Genomic DNA, 24,872 nt, shown 5'->3' on the forward strand with positions numbered 1-24,872 from the left:
GTTCAGATGTCTTAAAAAAAAAATTAACGAGGTTTTAACAAATTTAGCCACACGTTGGATATATTAGCCTTGTAGCTCCAGTATTCCTTCAAATGGGAATGCCATGAAAAATTCCCCCATAATTCATTGTGTGAGATGTAAACAGACTTCGTTGCAGTGGTGGTGGTAGGAACCAGGGGTTGCCATGACTACAACACAAATATAGACGTTTTATTTACCATCCAAAACCACCGGTGAAACTATAATGTATTCATGTAGGAACTTTCTGTGAGGAGCTTTTAGAGGTGGACGTCTGGTTCCTATCACCACCACTGTGAACGGTTCTGACTCGGTAAGTTTCTCTAGACCAGAGCGTTTCACACCAAACCGCTCTGTTTACCAAATAAATGAACAAGTAATTTAAAAAACACAGAAAATCACAGAAGATCCTGTACAAAATGTTTTTATATAATTTCCACAAAATACATTTAGAAAGCTTTAAATAAAATTAAATTGAAATATTTCCATTTTCATTAAGAGTTTCTCCAACACATTAAAACTCAGAAGTAAACACAGTTATTATAAACACACAGATGCTCTTCAATCATAAATAAAAGACTCGATTAAACTGCAGTCGGAGACTCAAAGCTAACGAACTACAGCGTAAAATGAGTTTTTTTAGCTTTTTTTGTTTTGTTTTTTACAAAAACAAACATACAAAAGAAATAAAAGTGTAATAGATGAAAAGGCTTTGGTCTGTTTTCACAATCAGCTGTGGTTCAGTTCTGATATGTACTCGTAAACAACTGGCAAACACGTTTTAAAACTCGCAAACATTTTTACTAATTATTTACTCAGGAATTAAATAAACAGATTCGAGTGACAGACACTATAATATAAAATCTATCGCTACTACAATGCGTTCCTGACCTAAAGAAAGGAAAATGTATGGTGGAATTCGGCAGAAAACATTGAGAGATGATGTTTCAGGGCGAAAGAAACGAGATTATGAGATTTTGAGAATCATTCCAGGGGAAGACAGAGTACGTCAACATTTAAACAACAGGATTTTACTTTTATATAATATTACCAAATAAAAGTCTTCTGGCGAAAGTCTGAACCTGTTTATCTGGAGCAGTTCAGTCTGCAGATCATCTGCTCTTTATTTGGTTATGAAATGAATCTACTCCGTCCAGGCTGACTGCAGCTCGGTCCTTCTACCAGCTCTCCTCAGCTTCATCCAGAGAAGTGTGGTCAGTGAGGTGGGTCAGTGTGGACCGAACAGAACGGTGGTGGTGTTCCATGATCAGTAAATCCAGAACTGAAAGTGTCCAGTTCTTGAAAGAAAGGCCAGTGCGGTCTCCGTTTGTCCGTCACTGTTTGTCTTCTTCCATAAAGTAATTATATAGAAATGAAACAAATACATCAAAGCTGAAAAAGGTTTCTTGTTTTTGTTCCAGGATGTTTTTAAATTGCGGCACTTTAGACGACAATGTGGCTTTTTCCTTTTTTCCTTAGTGCCTTTGGGGAAGGGGGCAAGTCTGGGCCGGGGTGCTGTTTTGGGAGGGGTGAGGGGTTTTTTGGGGTGGGGTATTGTTTTGGAGGTCAGAGGGTGAAGTAGAGTTTCTCTTTACTGCAGCCGGGACCAAAACTGAGAAATATCTGGTTCTCCTCCGGGGACCTGGACCGGGACAGACACTCCAGGGGAGATAAGTCCTAAATGCAAACAGAACGTCCATCAGTCAGACAGTCTCATCCAGTCTCAAACACCCTGTTCTGCACCGAGAAACCAGCTGAGGATCTTTTACAGTTCTCTACACTCTCAAGCATAAAGGTGCCAGAAAGAGTTCTTTGTGTCTTATAAGAACCGCTTTTGGTTCCATGAAGAACATTTCAATCTGTATTTTTTTTATAGAACCATTTTTGTAAATTGAAAATGGTGCAGAGTTGTTTCGTGGAGGGTCTAAAGGCAGAACAAAGACATGTGAGTCTTATATGGTGTCTATCTGTCGGAACCCATCAGTGTGATCTAGTTAAACAGTCAGACTTGTTACATACTGAGACTTATTAATCAGTTACTACAGGAACTTCAGTGTAAACTCACTGAGCTACTCCTAGGTTATAGAAGTGTGTAATAAAACTTTTAGGCCACCACTGGATAGCCATTTAAGCCATTTAAGCCATTTAAGCCATTTAAGGGGTTAAGCAATCTTGGAAATCACCATTGTGATACCCAAACATTGGCCCAACACTCGTGTGATCAGATATTGAATAGTTACAAGCTGTAACAGGTAAATGATTGTAAAATGTTGTTATATCTGTATATTATATAAAACACAGTCATTAATTAATATTTTGTTAAATATAAATGTGCTGTTTACATAGAAATGATCAAATTTATAGCTATCATTCCTGCTGCAGCTCTGCTAAGCTTACTTGCTTTTATGTATAAAGTCAAAATATATATGTAATAGATAAAACGGTATTTCAGTACTTAAAGAAAGGAAGCGAATAGAGTAAAAGGAGAGAAATTGCCGAGCGCATCTGCAAGTTCAGAAATAAACACAGAATAAATACAAAGTTCATAAAGACTGCATTTGAAAAGCCTTTCTGTGACATCACCAAGCCTGTACAGACTCCTACCTGTAGAGGTGGTACCAGAAGTTGCCATTGATTGGCTGTTCATGTGTGCCTGCATATGAGGGGGTGTGTACGTGTCGTAGCTCCGCCCATTCACTGATGGACTGGTGGGCAGCATGCAGGAGTAGGAGGATGTCTGGCTGGGCTATAGAGAAAGAATATATAAAAATATATGATTTTATATATTTATGGAGATGAGACGCTAAAGTGTGCGACCAGTCGTTCTCTCGGCACTGACAGGACGTTGCTTTCAGTGTGGAGCACAAATTAAGCTGAGCTTGGTGATGGAATCATTACGTTTTCAATATGTTTCGCGTCTATTACTGAGAACCGCGGGAGACGCACAGCACATCACACACAGTATATAGTAAGAGGCTGTAATTACTTGCATAGGGAGGTTATTAGCCATAGTGAAGGAGGGCATGGGCGGCAGGCCGCTGTAGGAGTTCGTCAGAGCCGTGTCGGACCTGGCCAGCATAGAGCCTGACGTAAAGGACACTGCAAGAGACAAAACAAACCTGCATTGCACCAAACACCAAAATCTGCCAAGAAAACACTCTCTTCACAAACTCAGCTCTGTCAGGGTTTAGCCGAGCATAGCTGCTTCAGATTTGGAGTTAAAGCGCAGAAAAGACCATAACGTCAGAGAACAGGTTACAGATATGTTGTTTTTTTTCTCTGATCAGAGTTTTTTCACCTGGACTGAAACAGAATAAGTTCCTGTGTGTGGAATTCAGCAGGTTAGTGATCAGAGTGAAGACCACTAAACGTCCCACTGACACTCCTGCAGTGATGCAGTGAGCTTCGCAGTCTGAGCCGTATTTTTATAGTGTTTAGGGTAACCAGGTGTTTTGGTGTATAGAATGTTTGTGGGTTTACTGGGTGTTACCAGGTGTGTTTGGGTTTACCAACTGTTACTGGGTGTTAAGGGGCATTATCTGGGCTAACTGGGTGTTACTGGATGGTACTGATTGTGTTTGGGCTTCCTGGGTGTTACCAGGAGTGTTTGGGCTCTCTGAATGTTAGTGAGTGTTACTGGGAGTAACGGTGAGTAAGGGAGTGTTACTGGGCATGTATCGGATACAGAGTGTTACCAGGTGTTCCTGGGTGTTACTGAGTGTTACTGGCTGAGTTTGAGACGCTGAGTGTTACCATATGTTACTGTGTTACTGAATGGGCTTACCGGGTGTGCTGGACTGAGGGATTTGCTGATAAACGCTGGTGTTGAAGCTGCTGCTGATTGGAATGTGGTTGGAGTTGCTGCTGGTTTGTCGGCGCTGATTCCTCAGCTTTTCTTCTCTTCTCCATTTAGCTCGTCTGTTTGAGAACCAAACCTAAACACCACGCAGGAACAGTCAGGCCTTAATTCCTGTGAACAGGTGTGTTTCTTTCTTTTTTCCTTCTTTTTTTTTTTACCTGTATCCTTGCCTCTGGGAGGTCAATTTTGGCTGCAAGTCTTTCCCTTGCGAAAACGTCAGGATAGTGAGTTCTTTCAAATTCTAGAATTGATGTAAAAACAGGAGGCGTTATTCAGTGGATTTCAGTTTCATTCTGAAGGTGAAGTAAATGGAGTTTTATTTCTGACCTTTCTCCAGCGCCTCTATCTGTTCCTGAGTGAAGGATGTGCGGTTTCTTTGTAATTTTCTTTTCAGCTGCAGCCGCATCTGCGTCTCATCTGAGTCTTCTCCGTTGGAGCTGATGGAGTTTGTGTTTTCGCCACCGTTGTCCTGCTGCTGGCAACCATCTGCAAGAAAATGTATTGAAGACATTATTATCAGTGTTTCATAATCCCGCTCCTGACGACCCACTGGCCTCGGCACTTCCAACTACTCGCCCAGCCGACCAGATCCAGCTTGTCAGCAGATTACAGAGATCTTCATGAGCTGGATATGGTGTGTTTGGCCTTCAGCTTCACTTTTGCAACATTTCCCTGAAATCCATCACATGGAAATGCAAAAATATCACTTTTTAAAAATAGGAAAAAAACACACCAAGCGCTTGGTTCTCTGAAGGTTAAAGATCTAGATTGTCTCCCTACACGTAGAAGGAGTCTTCAGTGCTGAGGACTTTATGGGTGTCCAGGGGCCTATTGAGGTGACCACCAGCACTTGAATAGACGGAGTTGCTTTTCATACGACACAAAGCACCAGAAAAAGGGGAACCATTAAACCCCGCGGTCAGAGAAACGCTGCCAGGACCTGCTGCAAAGCCGGAATTCTCCTGATGACACAATTGGAAAGAAACAACAAAAGGATTCTCTGGAGACGTGCAGAGCTCAGCATTGTGTAACACAGGAATCTGGTCAACAGGCCTTTCAGCTTACTGTGTTAACCTCTACTCACCACTGTCATTAATCAAAGTACTCTCGGCTGGAACCATTAAGCTCCTGTTAGGATTTATATCTCTCACCAGAGACACTCCGCTCTCCAGCAGGATCTGACTCTCAGCTTCAAGAAGATTCCATCTTTGCATTAGGCCCTAAAAGGCTCATTAAAGTTTTAAAATGTATGATTTGTTAAGGATTGTTTGGACATTTGGTAGCTGATTAGATGGGGATTTTAACAATTTCTCACAGCCTGCCGAGTTTCATTTTCAGCAAACTGCTGTACTGCTTGAAAATAATAATAGAAATTATTATTATTATTATTATTATTATTATTATAAGGTTGTTTAAGTGTGTTCAGGGGTTTGTCAGCCTTGACTGTGAAAACCTTGGTAAGTGGAAATAATGAGCTGTCAGTCCTTCAGAGCTCGAGAGGCAAGAAGTCAGTGGTGTTTTTCTAACTTTTGTACTCGTTTGTTGGTCCAGTGTGTATAAAAGGAATGAATAAAATGGACTAATAAACAAAACTAATTAATAAAACTGACTCATAAAGTGGATTCATAAAGCAGATGGACAGAGTGGACAGTCGTGCTCATGTTGGCCCATGAATTAACTTCAGATTAATGAGCAGTTATTAGTGGGCTCAGTCATCATTAATCATAGCAGTGAATTGTCCCGTCACTCACTCCTACACAAAGCTTTGCTAATAAAAAGTTACTGTAGTATTTGATTATATTATTTACATGATTTTGACATTACCTGTATATTTCTACTGTAGCGCTTGCTTCAGTGGTCAATTAAAGGGAATGTGATTACAGATGAAGTGTTCCAGATCTTTTCCCCTTTTTTACACATTTGTGTATTTATTATTATTAGTAGTGATAATGTAGTTATTAAGAACAGTAACTACATCAGCTAATTGTCCTTTATTACACCTGCTTCGTTCAGTGATGGGCTGATGGTAATGAGGTGTAATTATTTGTAATAATGAACTAAATTAGATTAGGTTTTATTCTTAGTCATGAATAGACTCACCTTGGTTTGGTTGCCCAGGCGCTGCTGGGTACCACCCAGGCCGTGCCCCCCACGCGCCAGGCTGACCGTTCAGCATCCTCAGCTTATCGTACACACCATCTGCCCCCATCTGCTGCTTTTCACTGGCCAGGTTACGCAGGACACGGTTTATAGAGGAAACCTGAGGAGAATGGATAAGAGACAGAGAGAGTCAGGAGAAAGTGTGAACACACTGCCGAACAAAACAGATCTAAACCAGCTTTGGATCAGTACTAAATCAGTTCTAGTGCAGTTCTGAACCTGTACTAATTCAGCTCTTGAACTGTACTAAACCAGTTCTGAACCTGTACTAACTCAGCTCTGAACCTGTTCTAAACCAGTTCTGAACCTGTACTAACTCAGCTCTGAACCTGTTCTAAACCAGTTCTGAACCTGTACTAATTCAGCTCTGAACCTGTTCTAAACCAGTTCTGAACCTGTACTAATTCAGCTCTGAACCTGTTCTAAACCAGTTCTGAACCTGTACTAACTCAGCTCTTGAACTGTACTAAACCAGTTCTGAACCTGTACTAACTCAGCTCTGAACCTGTTCTAAACCAGTTCTGAACCTGTACTAACTCAGCTCTTGAACTGTACTAAACCAGTTCTGAACCTGTACTAATTCAGCTCTGAACCTGTTCTAAACCAGTTCTGAACCTGTACTAACTCAGCTCTGAACCTGTTCTAAACCAGTTCTGAACCTGTACTAACTCAGCTCTTGAACTGTACTAAACCAGTTCAAATCCAGGTCTGAACATGTACTAATCTAAATCTAGAATCTAGAAACTGAAGCTGAGGTGAACAGTGAGTTTAGTTAAAGCTTTGCTCTCATAGTTCACTTTAATTCAGTTTAATTCAGTTTATTTCAGTTCTGCTCAGTTCACTTTAATTCAGTTTAATTCAGTTCTGTTTCGTTCACTTTAATTCCATTCTGTTCAGTTCGCTTTAATTCAGTTTAATTCAGTTCTGTTCCGTTCAGTTTAATTCAGTTCTGTTCCGTTCAGTTTAATTCACTCCTGTTCAGTTCACTTTAATTCAGTTTATTTCAGTTCTGTTCCATTCACTTTAATTCAGTTTAATTCAATTCTGTTCCGGTCAGTTTAATTCCGTTCTGTTCAGTTCGCTTTAATTCAGTTTAATTCACTTCCATTCAGTTTAATTCAATTCTGTTCCATTCAGTTTAATTCAGTTCTGTTCAGTTCACTTTAATTCAGTTTAATTCAGTTCTGTTCCATTCAGTTTAATTCACTCCTCTTCAGTTCACTTTAATTCAGTTTAATTCAGTTCTGTTCCATTCAGTTTAATTCAGTTCTGTTCCGTTCACTTTAATTCAGTTTAATTCAGTTCTGTTTTGTTCAGTTTAATTCCGTTCTGTTCAGTTCACTTTAATTCAGTTTAATTCAGTTCTGTTTTGTTCAGTTTAATTCCGTTCTGTTCAGTTCACTTTAATTCAGTTTAATTCAGTTCTGTTCCATTCAGTTTAATTCAGTTCTGTTCCGTTCACTTTAATTCAGTTTAATTCAGTTCTGTTCCATTCAGTTTAATTAATTTCTGTTCAGTTCACTTTAATTCAGTTTAATTCAGTTCTGTTCCATTCAGTTTAATTCAGTTCTGTTCCGTTCACTTTAATTCAGTTTAATTCAGTTCTGTTCCATTCAGTTTAATTCAGTTCTGTTCGGTTCACTCCAGTTCCATTTGGTTTGGTTCAGTTAATTTCAGCTAATTTCAGTTTACTTTAGTTCACTTGAGTTCAATCAGCCTTTATTTAAACTGGTGACCCTTGTGTGCAGTGTAGCCGAGCAACAGAACAGACAACAATGGACTGAAAAGAGCTCTAAACCTGAAATAAAAAAGATCAAACAGAAGAGCAACCAGTAAAAAAGACAAACTAAAATGTAAACTAGTAATTTCGGTCTCACTTTATATTAAAGTGAGACATTAAATATTAATCTATATTAAGTGTCTCTAATAACTTTGTAGATACACATCAATAGCCTATTTAACAACTACTGATGATGTAATCAGTGTTACAGATAGATTACAGCAGTGCAGCCTGTGTAATTACACATGTATATTTTGCCTCTTGTAATTACACAAGCAAATCTTTTTGATACACGAGATCAGAAGTTTTACATTTGTTTTACATTATTACTGTGGAATAACTGTGTTGTAACAAGGTAACTAAGCACATCACATTAATTGCCATTCCATAATTACCAATCTGTAATTGCACTGTACCTATATAACAACTGAAGGTGCTACACATGTGTAATTACATAAGATGTACCACCGCAGTCCGTCTGTAACAGTAGTTCCACTGTTGTTGCATAACTTGTTCAGATAGAACTACAGTTATTAGGGTCACTTAATAATAATAATAATAATAATAATAATAATCTTTATTTGTATAGCACCTTTCATACATACATGCAACTCAAAGTGCTTTACAGAATAAATAAAAAGAAAACAAAGATAAGCAAAACACATTAAAAGAAATAAAGATAGAAGGAAACAAAATAAAATAATGAAATAAACTGAAAAAGATAAAATGAAAGAGATAGAACAGACAAAAGTTTCTTAACTAAAAGCAGATCTAAACAGAAAGGTTTTAAGATTACTCTTAAAGCTGTACAGGGATGTAATGCCTCTTAGCTCCTCAGGAAGAGAGTTCCAAAGCTTTGGGCCGTAGTGGCTAAAAGCACCCTCGCCAATCTTTAACCGGGTTTTAGGAATCACCAGTAGATTACTGTTTGAAGACCTGAGAGACCTGACAGGAACATATCTCACCATCATTTCACTGAGGTAAAGAGGAGCAAGACCATGAAGACATTTAAAAACCATCACCAGAACCTTAAAATCTATTCTAAAACTGACAGGTAACCAGTGCAGTGAGTGGAGTGCAGGTGTAATATGATCTCTCTTTCTTCTGCAGGTCAAGACCCTTGCAGCAGCATTCTGAACTCGCTGTAGGTGAGAGATAGAGCTCTTTGGGAGAGCAGATAAAACAGCGTTGCAATAATCTAACCTTGATGTGATAAATGCATGGACAAGTTTTTCACTATCAGCAGGAGAGAGCATATCTCGGACCTTAGCGATGTTTCTAAGGTGAAAATAAGCTGTCTTGCATGTAGTCATGATGTGTGATTTAAAGCTGAGCTCATTATCAAAAGTGACACCCAAGTTCTTAACACATTGTTTGGCCTTCAGATTCATTTGATTTAAATAAGTCTGAACATCATTCTTTTGTGAATCACTGCCAATAACAAGAACCTCTGTCTTCTCTTTATTTAATTGCAGAAAATTGTCTGACATCCATGTCTGTATATCACCTATGCACTCAAACAGTGTGCTAATTGATTTTAGGGCTTTAGGTTCTAAAGAAATGTAAAGTTGAGTGTCATCTGCATATTGATGATAACTAATACCATGTTTGTTAATGATATGTGGTAATGGAAGCATATATAGGTTGAACAGTAAAGGCCCAAGAATTGATCCTTGGGGGACGCCACAAGTTATTTTTTGACGTGTGGAGGAAGAGGTACCTAATGCAACATAGTAATCGCGCCCAGTTAGATACGATCTAAACCAGTCTAAGACTAAGCCACTAAGGCCTACCCAGCTCTGTAGTCGATCAATAAGTATTTCATGATCAACAGTGTCAAAAGCAGCGCTTAAATCTAGGAGAAAAAGGACTGAGAGTTTGCCTGCATCTTTATTCAATCTCAGGTCATTTACTACCCTAACTAGTGCTGTTTCAGTGCTATGGAGAGCTCTGAAACCGGACTGAAAAGTGTCATTTATTTGGTTTACTTTAACATAATCATTCAACTGGGTTGACACAACTTTTTCAATGATTTTGCTAAGAAAAGGAAGGTTAGATATAGGTCGATAATTATTGAGAAATGTGGGATCAAGATTTCTGTTCTTTAGTAGTGGTTTAACCACTGCAGTTTTAAGAATATTAGGGAATTCTCCCAGTTGCAAAGACTGATTAACAATCATTAGAACTTCATTAGATAATGAGCTCAGAACCTGCTTGAAAAAGCATGTTGGTAGAGGGTCCAGTTCACATGTAGAGGATTTAAGTGATGAAATCACGTCAAATAGTGTTACCATGTCAACTTCCTTGAAGTAAGACATATTACAGTTAGGATGACTAACTGATATCAGGGCTGGTAGTCTATTAGTGCTTGTTGCTATATTCTGCCTTAAATTAGTAATCTTGTCCCTAAAAAATATTGCAAACTCATCACATTTTTCAACTGAAACGGATTCAGGGAAGACATGGGAGGTGGGGTTTACTAGCCGATCTATACTTCTGAACAGGGCAGCTGAGTTATTACTGGTTGAGTCGATTAAGGTAGAGTAATAGTTTTTCCGTGCTGATTTCACTTCACTGTTGTAAGTCTGTAATGTTGTTTTATAGATATCAAAATGTACTACCAATTTTGACCTTCGCCAACGTCTCTCAGCCTGCCTGCAGTCTTGCCTGAGTTTTATAATAGATGTAGTGTTTCTCCAGGGCATCTTAATTCTTCCTTAATATAAAGTGGGACCGTAATTTCAGTTTAATTCAGTTCAGTTTCTAGTTTGGTTCAGTTCCAATTCATTTGGGTTCCTTTTGGTTTGGTTCAGTTACTTTTAATTCAGTTCAGTTAATTCTGGTTCAGTTTGGTTCTATTCAGTTCTATTTTGTGGGTGTAAATGCGTGTGAGTGAGTGAGTGTGTGGCGTAGTCCAGTTACTTCCTCTGATAACTACTGAGTTTACACAGTTACACTGAATTATTTATTGATAGTAAATTATTCATAATAGATACTGAATAATTGTATCTATTATTATTATTATTATTATTATTAATTTGAAGATGAATAGTGCAGTTTATGCTGGTGATGCTGTAACCAGCTGTAAGTTATGAATGTTATGAGAAATTAAGCTGGTGTTGTGTTATGAAAGCTGGAATAGACACTCACACTAGGGATGTTGTCGTTGGTGCAGATTCCTTCACTCAGCAGTCTGTCGCGGATCTCCCAGGCGAAGATGGACGGACACTCACGCTTATACTGAGCAATTTTACTGACCACTTCAGGCGTCGCTACTCTCGGCTTACTGCCCCCGATGGCCCGCGGCCGGATAGAGCCGGTTTCATAATACCTGCCCAAGATCTTACTGACACAGCCGTTCGACACCTGCACACACACACACACACACACACACACACACACACACAGACACACACACACACACAGGTTAATTTATCAAGCCTTTAATAAACTCTTTACTTTCTGTGGAACTGTTTTCAGAACAGCTGCAGAATTCAGATCAGACTGATGTGGCTGATTCTGTGGCTGATTCTTTGGTCTGATGAGCTGTTTCTGGTAAAGTTACCGTCATTATCAGGCCTTATTTTATCTGCTGGAGTATCAGTGAGTGTTTATTTATTGAGCAGTATATTTATGTATATATATATATAGTTTAAACAGCCTGAAGTTTTATAATCATTACTCGGCAAGTTCTTTAAAGCTGCACTCTGTAAGATGTTTTAGTTCAAACTGAAAGAAGTTTCATTACTGAGGAAGAAATAATCATTTAAAAGTCAGAGGTGTCAAGTTTTTCACACCATGTCACACGACTTTATGTATTAATGTCACACACAGATCTAAAAAGAAGGTCCAGCTTGATGTTTGGGCCTCAAATGATCTCAAAATCAACATTATACTGAATGGAGATTATACTAGATTATACTTCATTATACTATGATGTGATGATGATAGTAGATAAGCCACTCGCATAATTTTACTTGCAGTAACGTCTCCAAACCCCAAATTGACATAGTACAGCTTTAGTTGCAGTGGTGGACAAAGTGCACAAATCCAGAACTTCAGTGAAGGCGGTGAAAGTGTTGGTAAAGTATTACTCCAGTGAAGTGTGTGTGAATGTCTCGTACTATTTTGTAGTATGTTGTATCAAAAGTAAAACCCAGGCTTTATCATTTAAAGTGATACCGCAGGGCATTACGGCATTTTCTTTGATTCTGAAAGTTTGTGAGAAACTTAGTTAAGCTACGACTGGACATTCAGTATTTAGAGGCAGGGTTCAGTGAAAGGTGAGCTATGACTGGTTTTAGTTTATTTGTAAAAGGGGATCATATTTTTTCAAATGAAATCAAGTTTTCACTCCACAATATCTGCAGAAAGTAATTTTAAAGGAATTTAAATTGGGATATTTTACTGTGGAATTACATTTGAATTTCTGAACCTAAAAGTCTAAAGAATTCTAATATTTTAATAAAGAACAGATGTGTGAAAAAATGACTGAATTGCACAAATACACATGCTTTCTTACTGTCCACCACTAATTAGCCATATTAATTATTAGCCAGTAATAATAATAATGATGATAATAATAATAATATTAACAACAACAATAAATCTGTACCTGCAGAATGCGTGAGATGTCGCAGGGTCGGGCTCCACTGTGCGCGAGCTCTACGATCTTCTGCCTCGTAGTGTCCGGCAGCGGCCGGCCATTTACAAACACTCCGCCAAGCTGGTTCACCCCACTGTGACCTACATACACACACAATCAGTCTCCGAAGCTGCTTCAGGATTCAAACAGCTAACGCTGACACACAGGACATTTTCAGTGAGATGGTCAGTATGTTTGTTTTGCTTCTGGTCAGTCTATCCTGAAACCTCATCTGACTGACCTTCACTTAAATCAATGAAGTGTCAACTCAGCTTTAAAAACATTTGAGGTGAAGAATTCTGTTCAAATTCCAGTCAGAATTCCTTTCACATTCTAGCCAAAATTCTCTTCATATCCCAAATGGAATTCTCTTCACATTTCAGCCAGTTGGTGTTCCATTCATATTCCAGCAGGAATTGCATTTATATTCCAGACATAAAATTAATTTCAATTCCAGCCAGAATTTCCTTCATATTCCATATTATTAATTACACAAATGCAAAAACAAAACTGGCACAAAACTGTAATAAAAGCTTTGAGCAGAAACTCAGACCCTAAAACAGAAACACACTTACACACCTCAAATCAGCCTTCAGGAAAAATACAAACTCCAGATTACCGGATTACAGCATCCAGCCGGAGTCCAGAGAGGCGCTCTGACCTGGCATTCCGAACCACCCGCAGTGTGTGTGTTCTCTTTACACTCGCTGGAGTGTGCGCGTGTATGTGTGTGTGTGTATGTGTGTGATGTTCTTAGAGCTCCTTTAGAATAAAGGTTTTCAGAGCGGAGTTTGGAATGCAACTCAGAGGGAATATTCTGGATCCTGTCTGTGGAATTCTGTCAACTTTGATGTTAATTTTTGAAAATGGCTGAAAGTCGGTGCTGATGATTCACAGCGAAAAACTGAACAGATAAGACAGTGTGTGTGTGTGTGTGTGTGTGCGTGCGCGTGTGTGTCTGTGTGTGTGTGTGTGTGTGTGTGTCTGTGTGTGTGTGTGTGCGTGCATTCGTGTGTGTGTGTGTGTGTGTGTGTGTGTGTGTGTCTCAGGCCTAAGGGGGTCATCCACTCTCATCTTCTCTCTCAGTAGACAGTACAGGAGAGTGTGTGTCTCGGTGCACAACATATTAAAACGGACACACTTTTTTTGTCTTGTGTTTTTCTTTTTTCCTGTCCTTCGTATTTGGCAACAAATTTCAAGCATGCACACACACACACCCACACCCACACACACACACGCACACACACACACACACACACAGACACACACACAAAGCTCCTAACAGTTCTGCTGTTCTACAGCTGCTCGCATAAAACGTTATAAGTATTAATCTATAAAACATATCTGTAATAATAATAATAATAATAATAATAATAATAATAATAATGATAATAATAATAATAAATATGGTTAAACATTCAAAAATACACACTAGTCCTGATTTCTAATCTCTGAAAATCAGTAATAATCCATCAGAATTCAATCTGTGTCACATTTTTAATTCAGAGCAATTTTTCATTATTACTTGTTCAAAGCATGTAAAAAAAACAGCTGGTGTCAAAAATAAACAATTCAATTCAACAATTCATTTTTTATATGACAGCAACAACACTGAACAAATGCATAAACAATATTTTATACTGAAAATAATTTACTGAAACTCAGCAATAAACAATAAACAGAAATACCACACCAGTCTCTACAGTAAGCAACGGTTACCTGCAGCAGGAAAACAGCCTGGAATTTTTTCATTAAACTGCTACAAACCCAGAAGCAATTAAAATTATATTTTTGTTCAGTAAACACACACACACACACACACACACACACACACACACACACACACACACACACACACACACACACACACACACATTATATGTATATGTACAGTTAATACATAAAGACCATAGACGTGTGATTAATATAAACCCAGCGCGAAAACTCAGACAGCAGTAAACAGAACATTTGAACTAACCAGCTTTCAGAGTCTCACACCAACTAACTTCCCAAAATCCATCTGACATTAAAGTGCCCTCCGCTCGGCTCCTCTGTGACTCTGAGTATTAATTATTAGAATTCAATACATTATTCTGCCAACACCTCAGCTCGAGCAATACAACAGAAAACTAGAATAAAGCGATAAAAGGGAATTCATATCACTGTCATGTTCATCAGTGGTAGAAAAAAATTCAGTTTTACATCACTGCAATAAAAAATATTAATAAATAAACAAGACCAAATCCAGCAGTACAGAACCCTGTGCTTAACACATCTAAACACTCTTTAAACACATTTAAACACAGTTTAATACGTTTCAATGAGTCCTGATTGCTGTGCAGTGTGGAACGCTGAGCTGCTGTCAGCAGTTTGGTTCTCCAGCTTTAACTGAAGCTAAAAATGATAACCTGTCTAACCCAGTGTGTGAAACTATATAATGCGCTTCAGTACACACACACACACACACACACACACACACACACACACTACATGATTTACAGAGACTCAGTTGAGCTTTAAACTCTGCTTTAACTCCATAAACACTCACACTCCGAATAAGAGCTCCATTCTCTTCTGCTCTGAGCTCATTAGTGTGTGTGTGTGTGTGTGTGTGTGTGTGTGTGTGTGTGTGTGTGTGTGTGTGTGTGTGTGTGTGTGTGTGTGTGTGTGTATGTGTATGTGTGTGTACATTTACTGTTTTGCATCATGGAGGCAACTCCGGATTCCCACGAAGTCTGATTGTGGAACTCTGCATTAAAGACAGAAATGAGAATAATCAGTTGGTACATTAATTGATGTATTTATTGGCTCTAAACCCACGACTACAACACAACATGAACCTACATCATCTCTCAAACACACAAACACACAAACCCAACATCTCTCTAAACACACCAACACAACACAACGTCCCTCTAAACACACCAACACAACACAACAGCCTTCTAAACACACCAACACAACACAACGTCCCTCTAAACACACCAACGTCTCTCTAAACACACCAACACAACACAACGTCCCTCTAAACACACCAACGTCTCTCTAAACCCACCAACACAACACAACGTCCCTCTAAACACACCAACGTCTCTCTAAACACACCAACACAACACAACGTCCCTCTAAACACACCAACGTCTCTCTAAACACACCAACACAACACAACGTCCCTCTAAACACACCAACGTCTCTCTAAACACACCAACACAACACAACGTCCCTCTAAACACACCAACGTCTCTCTAAACACACCAACACAACACAACGTCCCTCTAAACACACCAACGTCTCTCTAAACACACCAACACAACACAACATCCCTCTAAACACACGAACACAACACAACATCCCTCTAAACACACCAACACAACACAACAGCCTTCTAAACACACCAACACAACACAACATCCCTCTAAACACACCAACACAACACAACAGCCTTCTAAACACACCAACACAACACAACATCCCTCTAAACACACCAACACAACACAACATCCCTCTAAACACACCAACACAACACAACAGCCTTCTAAACACACCAACACAACACAACAGCCTTCTAAACACACCAACACAACACAACATCCCTCTAAACACACCAACAAAACACAACAGCCTTCTAAACACACCAACACAACACAACGTCCCTCTAAACACACCAACACAACACAACAGCCTTCTAAACACACCAACACAACACAACATCCCTCTAAACACACCAACAAAACACAACAGCCTTCTAAACACACCAACACAACACAACGTCCCTCTAAACACACCAACAAAACACAACAGCCTTCTAAACACACCAACACAACACAACGTCTCTCAAAACACACCAACACAACACAACGTCCCTCTAAACACACCAACACAACACAACGTCCCTCTAAACACACCAACACAACACAACAGCCTTCTAAACACACCAACACAACACAACGTCCCTCTAAACACACCAACGTCTCTCTAAACACACCAACACAACACAACGTCCCTCTAAACACACCAACGTCTCTCTAAACACACCAACACAACACAACGTCCCTCTAAACACACCAACGTCTCTCTAAACACACCAACACAACACAACGTCCCTCTAAACACACCAACGTCTCTCTAAACACACCAACACAACACAACTTCCCTCTAAACACACCAACATCTCTCTAAACACACCAACACAACACAACATCCCTCTAAACACACCAACGTCTCTCTAAACACACCAACACAACACAACAGCCTTCTAAACACACCAACACAACACAACATCCCTCTAAACACACCAACACAACACAACAGCCTTCTAAACACACCAACGTCTCTCTAAACACACCAACACAACACAACATCCCTCTAAACACACGAACACAACACAACATCCCTCTAAACACACCAACACAACACAACATCCCTCTAAACACACCAACACAACACAACAGCCTTCTAAACACACCAACACAACACAACATCCCTCTAAACACACCAACACAACACAACATCCCTCTAAACACACCAACACAACACAACAGCCTTCTAAACACACCAACACAACACAACAGCCTTCTAAACACACCAACACAACACAACATCCCTCTAAACACACCAACAAAACACAACAGCCTTCTAAACACACCAACACAACACAACGTCCCTCTAAACACACCAACACAACACAACAGCCTTCTAAACACACCAACACAACACAAAGTCCCTCTAAACACACCAACACAACACAACAGCCTTCTAAACACACCAACACAACACAACAGCCTTCTAAACACACCAACACAACACAACGTCCCTCTAAACACACCAACACAACACAACAGCCTTCTAAACACACCAACACAACACAAAGTCCCTCTAAACACACCAACACAATACAACATCCCTCTAAACACACCAACACAACATCCCTCTAAACACACCGATACAACGTCCCTCCTACACAGCACAACGTGACCGACCTCTAAACACACCAACGTCTCTCTAAACACACCAACACATCACAAAGTCCCTCTAAACACACCAACACAACACAACATCCCTCTAAACACACCAACACAACACAAAGTCCCTCTAAACACACCAACACAACACAAAGTCCCTCTAAACACTCCAACGTCCCTCTAAACACACCAACACAACACAAAGTCCCTCTAAACACACCAACACAACACAAAGTCCCTCTAAACACACCAACACAACACAACGTCCCTCTAAACACTCCAACGTCCCTCTAAACACACCAACACAACACAAAGTCCCTCTAAACACTCCAACGTCCCTCTAAACACACCAACACAACACAAAGTCCCTCTAAACACTCCAACGTCCCTCTAAACACACCAACACAACACAAAGTCCATCTAAACACACCAACGTCCCTCTAAACACACCAACACAACACAAAGTCCCTCTAAACACTCCAACGTCCCTCTAAACACACCAACACAACACAAAGTCCCTCTAAACACTCCAACGTCCCTCTAAACACACCAACACAACACAAAGTCCCTCTAAACACTCCAACGTCCCTCTAAACACACCAACACAACACAAAGTCCCTCTAAACACTCCAACATCCCTCTAAACACACCAACACAACACAACATCCCTCTAAACACACCAACACAACACAACGTCCCTCTAAACACACCAACGTCCCTTTAAACACACCAACACAACACAAAGTCCCTCTAAACACACCAACACAACACAACGTCCCTCTAAACACACCAACGTCCCTCTAAACACACCAACACAACACAACGTCCCTCTAAACACACCAACGTCCCTCTAAACACACCAACACAACACAACGTCCCTCTAAACACACCAACGTCCCTCTAAACACACCAACACCTCACAACGTCCCTCTAAACACATAAAATGTCCCACCAAACACATAAAATGTCCCACAAAACACATAAACACAACACCTGTGTAAAAACTCCAACACAACACAACATCCATCTAAACACACGAACGCAACACAAAGTCCCTCTAAACACACCAACGCAACACAAAGTCCATCTAAACACACCAACGCAACACAACGTCCCTCTAAACACACCAACACAACGTCCCTCTAAACACACCAACGTCCCTCTAAACACACCAACACAACACAACGTCCCTCTAAACACACCAACACAACACAAAGTCCCTCTAAACACACCAACGTCCCTCTAAACACACCAACACAACACAAAGTCCCTCTAACCACACCAACGTCCATTTAAACACACCAACACAACACAATATCCCTCTAAACACACCAACGTCCCTCTAAACACACCAACACAACACAACATCCCTCTAAACACACCAACACAACACAACGTCCCTCTAAACACATAAAATGTCCCACCAAACACATAAAATGTCCCACAAAACACATAAACACAACACCTGTGTAAAAACTCCAACACAACACAACATCCATCTAAACACACCAACGCAACACAAAGTCCATCTAAACACACCAACACAACGTCCCTCTAAACACACCAACAGAACACAACATCCCTCTAAACACATCAACACAACACAAAGTCCCTCTAAACACACCAAGATCCCTCTAAACACACCAACACAACACAAAGTCCATCTAAACAAACCAATACAACACAACGTCCCACTAAACACACCAACACAACACAAAGTCCATCTAAACAAACCAATACAACACAACGTCCCACTAAACACACCAACACAACACACTGTCCATCTAAACACACCAACACAACACAACGTCCATCTACACACACCAACACAACACAACGTCCCTCTAAACACACCAACACAACACAACGTCCCTCTAAACACATAAAATGTCCCACCAAACACACAAAATGCCCCACCAAACACATAAACACAACACCTGCGTAAAAACTCCAACATAACACAACATCCCTCTAAACACACCAACACAGCACAACATCCCTCTAAACACACCAACACAACACACTGTCCATCTAAACACACCAACGCAACACAAAGTCCATCTAAACACACCAACACAACACAATGTCCATGTAAACATACCAACACAATATCCCTCCTACACACTAACACAACATCCTGCTTTCACACTAACACAACAGACCACTTACACATTAACACAATGTCCGTCTTACACACTAACACACTGTCATAAAGATATAATGTTTGGTGTGGAAAGAGTATAACATGTATAATTAAGAGTATAAAGAAGTATGATGTTTAGTGTGGATGGGGTTTGGTGTAGATCAGTTTGGTGTGGATGGGGTTTGGTGTAGATCAGTTTGGTGTGGATGGGGTTTGGTTTAGATCAGTATGGTGTGGATGGGGTTTGGTTTAGATCAGTATGGTGTGGATGGGGTTTGGTGTAGATCAGTATGGTGTGGATGGGGTTTGGTTTAGATCAGTTTGGTGTGGATGGGGTTTGGTTTAGATCAGTATGGTGTGGATTGGGTTTGGTTTAGATCAGAATGGTGTGGATTGGGTTTGGTGTAGATCAGTTTGGTGTGGATGGGGTTTGGTTTAGATCAGAATGGTGTGGATTGGGTTTGGTGTAGATCAGTTTGGTGTGGATGGGGTTTGGTTTAGATCAGTATGGTGTGGATGGGGTTTGGTTTAGATCAGTATGGTGTGGATGGGGTTTGGTTTAGATCAGTTTGGTGTGGATGGGGTTTGGTTTAGATCAGTATGGTGTGGATGGGGTTTGGTTTAGATCAGTATGGTGTGGATTGGGTTTGGTGTAGATCAGTTTGGTGTGGATGGGGTTTGGTTTAGATCAGTATGGTGTGGATGGGGTTTGGTTTAGATCAGTTTGGTGTGGATGGGGTTTGGTTTAGATCAGTATGGTGTGGATGGGGTTTGGTTTAGATCAGTTTGGTGTGGATGGGGTTTGGTTTAGATCAGTATGGTGTGGATGGGGTTTGGTTTAGATCAGTATGGTGTGGATTGGGTTTGGTGTAGATCAGTTTGGTGTGGATGGGGTTTGGTTTAGATCAGTATGGTGTGGATGGGGTTTGGTTTAGATCAGTTTGGTGTGGATGGGGTTTGGTTTAGATCAGTATGGTGTGGATGGGGTTTGGTTTAGATCAATATGGTGTGGATGGGGTTTGGTTTAGATCAGTATGGTGTGGATGGGGTTTAGTTTAGATCAGTTTGGTGTGGATGGGGTTTGGTGTAGATCAGTTTGGTGTGGATTGGGTTTGGTGTAGATCAGTATGGTGTGGATTGGGTTTGGTGTAGATCAGTTTGGTGTGGATGGAGTTTGGTTCATAGAGTTTTGTGTGGATAGGGTTTGATGTGGGTGGGTCTTGGTGTTGATGATTTGTTGTTTGATGGGTTTGGTGTTTATTAAGGGGGGGGGGGTTTGGTGTGGATAGAGTTTGGTATGGAAACATTTTGGTGTGGATGTGTTTGGTGTTGGTAAATGGGGCTTGGTATGCGTAGGGTTTGGTGATGGTATAGTCTGGATGGTGTTTGGTGTATGTGCTTTTGTTGTTGTTGAAGATTTGTGTGGATGGTTCACATCGGGGCAGTAGATTCCAAGGGCCTTAACTGGACTCAAACAAACACACTGCAGTGAAGAATTCAGTAACACCCTTAACACACCAACACCATAAACACAGCACCACAAAAACACTAACTCCCTAAACACACCTACACCCTAATCACACCAACACCATAATCACAACACCATACATGCACTAACACCTTAAATACATACCCCTAAACACATCAACAGCATAAACACACCAACACCATAAACACTAACTCCCTAAGCACAACACTCAAAATGCATTAACACTATCAACATTCCAGTGCCATAAACACACCAACACTATAAACACACAACACTCTTAACACATCAACACCATCAACATTCCAGTGACATAAACACACCAACATTATAAACACACAACACCCTTAACACACTAATTACAATCACACAAACACACAAAAAACACCAAAAACACATCCTAAACACATCCACACCATAAACACACTAACACCATAAACACACTAACACCATAAACACACCAATGCAATAATGCACTAACAAATAAAAACAACACCCAAAATACACTAATAAGCACACTAAAACCCAAACACACTGACAACCTAAACATACTAACGCTGTAAACCCACCAACACCCTAAACACACAACACCATAAACACACAACACCATAAACAAAATAAGACTCTGACTAGACTAATGCAATAAACACACAGACACCCTAGAACAACTGTCACAGTACAAACGCTAATACCATAAAGACTAACATAAACACACACTAACACAATGAACACACTAACATTAAAACACATTAACATTAAAACACACTAACATTAAAACACTAACATAATGAACACACTAACATTAAAACACACTAACATTAAAACACTAACACAATGAACACACTAACATTAAAACACTAACATAATGAACACACTAACATTAAAACACACTAACATTAAAACACTAACACAATGAACACACTAACATTAAAACACTAACATAATGAACACACAAACATAATGAACACACTAACATTAAAACACACTAACACAATGAACACACTAACATTAAAACACACTAACATAATGAACACACTAATATTAAAACACATTAACATTAAAACACACTAACATTAAAACACTAACACAATGAAACACTAACATTAAAACACTAACATAATGAACACACTAACATTAAAACATTAACATTAAAACACACTAACATTACAACACACTAACACAATGAACACACTAACATTAAAACACTAACATAATGAACACACTAACATTAAAACACTAACATTAAAACACAATAACATTAAAACACACTAACATTAAAACACACTAACATTAAAACACACTAACACAATGAACACACTAACATTAAAACACACTAACACAATGAACACACTAACATTAAAACACAATAACATTAAAACACAATAACATTAAAACACTAACATTAAAACACACTAACATTAAAACACACTAACACAATGAACACACTAACATTAAAACACACTAACACAATGAACACACTAACATTAAAACACACTAACATTAAAACACACTAACACAATGAACACACTAACATTAAAACACTAACATAATGAACACACTAACATTAAAACACTAACATTAAAACACAATAACATTAAAACACACTAACATTAAAACACACTAACATTAAAACACACTAACACAATGAACACACTAACATTAAAACACACTAACACAATGAACACACTAACATTAAAACACACTAACATTAAAACACACTAACACAATGAACACACTAACATTAAAACACACTAACATTAAAACACTAACATTAAAACACACTAACATTAAAACACACTAACAGTAAAACACTAACATTAAAACACACTAACATTAAAACACACTAACATTAAAACACTAACATTAAAACACACTAACATTAAAACACACTAACATTAAAACACTAACATTAAAACACACTAACATTAAAACACTAACACTCTGAACACACTCCAGTCGGTCTAAAGGGACATGTGTCCGCGGTGCGGAGGGTGAGGACAGTGGGGACAGTGAGGATGTCACTGGTTTTACAGTGAGGATAAATTTGATTAAAGCCGATAATTAATTATTGCAGCTAATGCGTTCATTAATTAATTCGATTGTATATTTATTTAATTTAAAGAGACGTTGCTCAGAAGAGAAATAAAAATATGTGTTTATTTTAAAGACACTGCAGTAAACAAAACAGAGGGAAAGCAGGTCAGTGAGTTAATAAATAATCAAGACATTTTACAGTCCTCAGATTTATGACTGTAATTTTACTGAAAATGTGAAGCGTTAACAAAATCAGATCCACGGATAATTAAAGGTGTAAAAACGGTTTTGACCATTTTCTGGAAGATCGTGTCTGAAGAATATTTCATTTTGAATAAAAATCCCAGGCCGCGGCGGAGAGGATATTTACAGGTTTAATTTACAGTAATTACAGGGGAATTTACAGCGTGTGACATTACACACACACACACACACACACACACACACACACACACACGCTTTCTAAGCCGCTTCTCCCTCAGGGTCGCGGGGGTGCTGGAGCCTGAACTCTTACACTTTTATTAAAGAAACTTTAGGAATGATTTTCATCCTTCAGAATCATTTCTAGCTCTAAAGGAATGTGAGGAATATTGAATGTTTGGAATATTTCAGATTCCTGGCGCAGAAGTTTGTCCGACTGTTTCTGGTTTTTAGAGGAAGCCGATCTCGGCGCAGAGTCTTTGCGCGCCTGATGGTTTATTTAGGGCGGATTATTTAATCTGGACTCTAACCTGCATTTCTGTAATCTCTCCATTAATCTCGCTGTTTGATCATTAGCTGCGATCACACGGGCGCGGCGGGCCGTCCAGCGGTAACGCGCTAAAGCGGCTCCTTCAGCGCCGTTCATCCGCTCGCGCTCTGCGGACGCTTTGGCTCTGTAACGCTGAGAGAAATTAACGGATTAATTAATCCCGGTTTTCTCAGAGAAAATTCCGGAAGACGAGCTCATTTTAAAATGGGTCAGAACTGGATTCAAATTCTGTTTACATGTGAAATAAAAACCGTCTGGAAAATTTCCTTCAGTGTAAACTCGGAGCAGCCCGTCCGCGGACAGTCCGACACCAGCGCTCCATATGCGGTCAACGGGCGCGCACGCGGGAGCTCAGCGCTTTAGAGAGTGTGTGGTAATAATAATAATAATAATAATAATAATAATAATAAATGCTCGGGGTGTAATCTGAGTCTGAAAAAATCGCCAACCGAATTAATAAAATGTGACCTAAATGGTTTTTCCAGCGCGCGAGAGTTTGTAACTCTGATCATAAAGAAGTTTGTGTTTCTAGAATCATGCGCGTGCGGCCACTTCAGAAGCAAAACCGCTCCAAAGCCCTCACACTCACCCTAATAATAATAATAATAATAATAATAATTATAATAATAATAATAATAATAATAATAATAATAATAATAATAACTTGTGCGAAAAAGTTTTAAACAAACTCACCTTTTTGCGGCATCGCGAGCTCCGCGCTCGAGGAGCAAAAACCTGCAGAAACACACATACACACTCACACACACACACTGAGAGAGAGAGAGAGATTGATACTGAGAGGAACTGACAAGAGAGAGAGGGAGAGAGAGAGAGAGAGGGGGGGGGGGAGGGAGAGAGAGAGAGAGAGAGGGAGAGAGAGAGAGAGAGAGAGAGAGAGAGAGAGAGAGAGAGGGAGAGAGAGGGAGAGAGAGGGAGAGAGAGAGGGGGGGAGGGAGAGAGAGAGACAGAGAGAGAGAGAGAGACAGGGAGAGAGAGAGGGAGAGAGAGAGAGAGAGGGAGGGAGAGAGAGAGAGA

General features: G+C 39.6%; 1 protein-coding gene across 2 annotated transcripts; it reads right to left on the reverse strand.

Moving 5' to 3' along the window:
- Nucleotides 1-432: 432 nt before the first annotated feature.
- Nucleotides 433-24,665, reverse strand: pax6b (paired box 6b). Of its 2 annotated transcripts, none has more exons than XM_017725629.2 (11): nt 24,531-24,665; nt 15,158-15,211; nt 12,433-12,563; nt 10,968-11,183; nt 5,978-6,137; nt 4,205-4,363; nt 4,036-4,118; nt 3,803-3,953; nt 3,005-3,117; nt 2,623-2,764; nt 433-1,695 (listed from the first exon to the last, which is right to left on the reverse strand). In XM_017725629.2, exons 1-11 carry the CDS (start codon nt 24,586-24,588, stop codon nt 1,610-1,612), a joined length of 1,353 nt encoding a protein of 450 aa, XP_017581118.1. In that variant the 5' UTR covers nt 24,589-24,665; the 3' UTR covers nt 433-1,609. The 2 variants fall into 2 exon arrangements, with proteins under 2 accessions (XP_017581118.1, XP_017581117.1); XM_017725628.2 differs by having other exon boundaries at nt 15,152-15,211.
- Nucleotides 24,666-24,872: the final 207 nt, after the last annotated feature.

This window comes from Pygocentrus nattereri, chromosome 15 (genome assembly GCF_015220715.1).
Source record: "Pygocentrus nattereri isolate fPygNat1 chromosome 15, fPygNat1.pri, whole genome shotgun sequence".
In the NCBI taxonomy this organism is placed as follows: domain Eukaryota; kingdom Metazoa; phylum Chordata; class Actinopteri; order Characiformes; family Serrasalmidae; genus Pygocentrus; species Pygocentrus nattereri.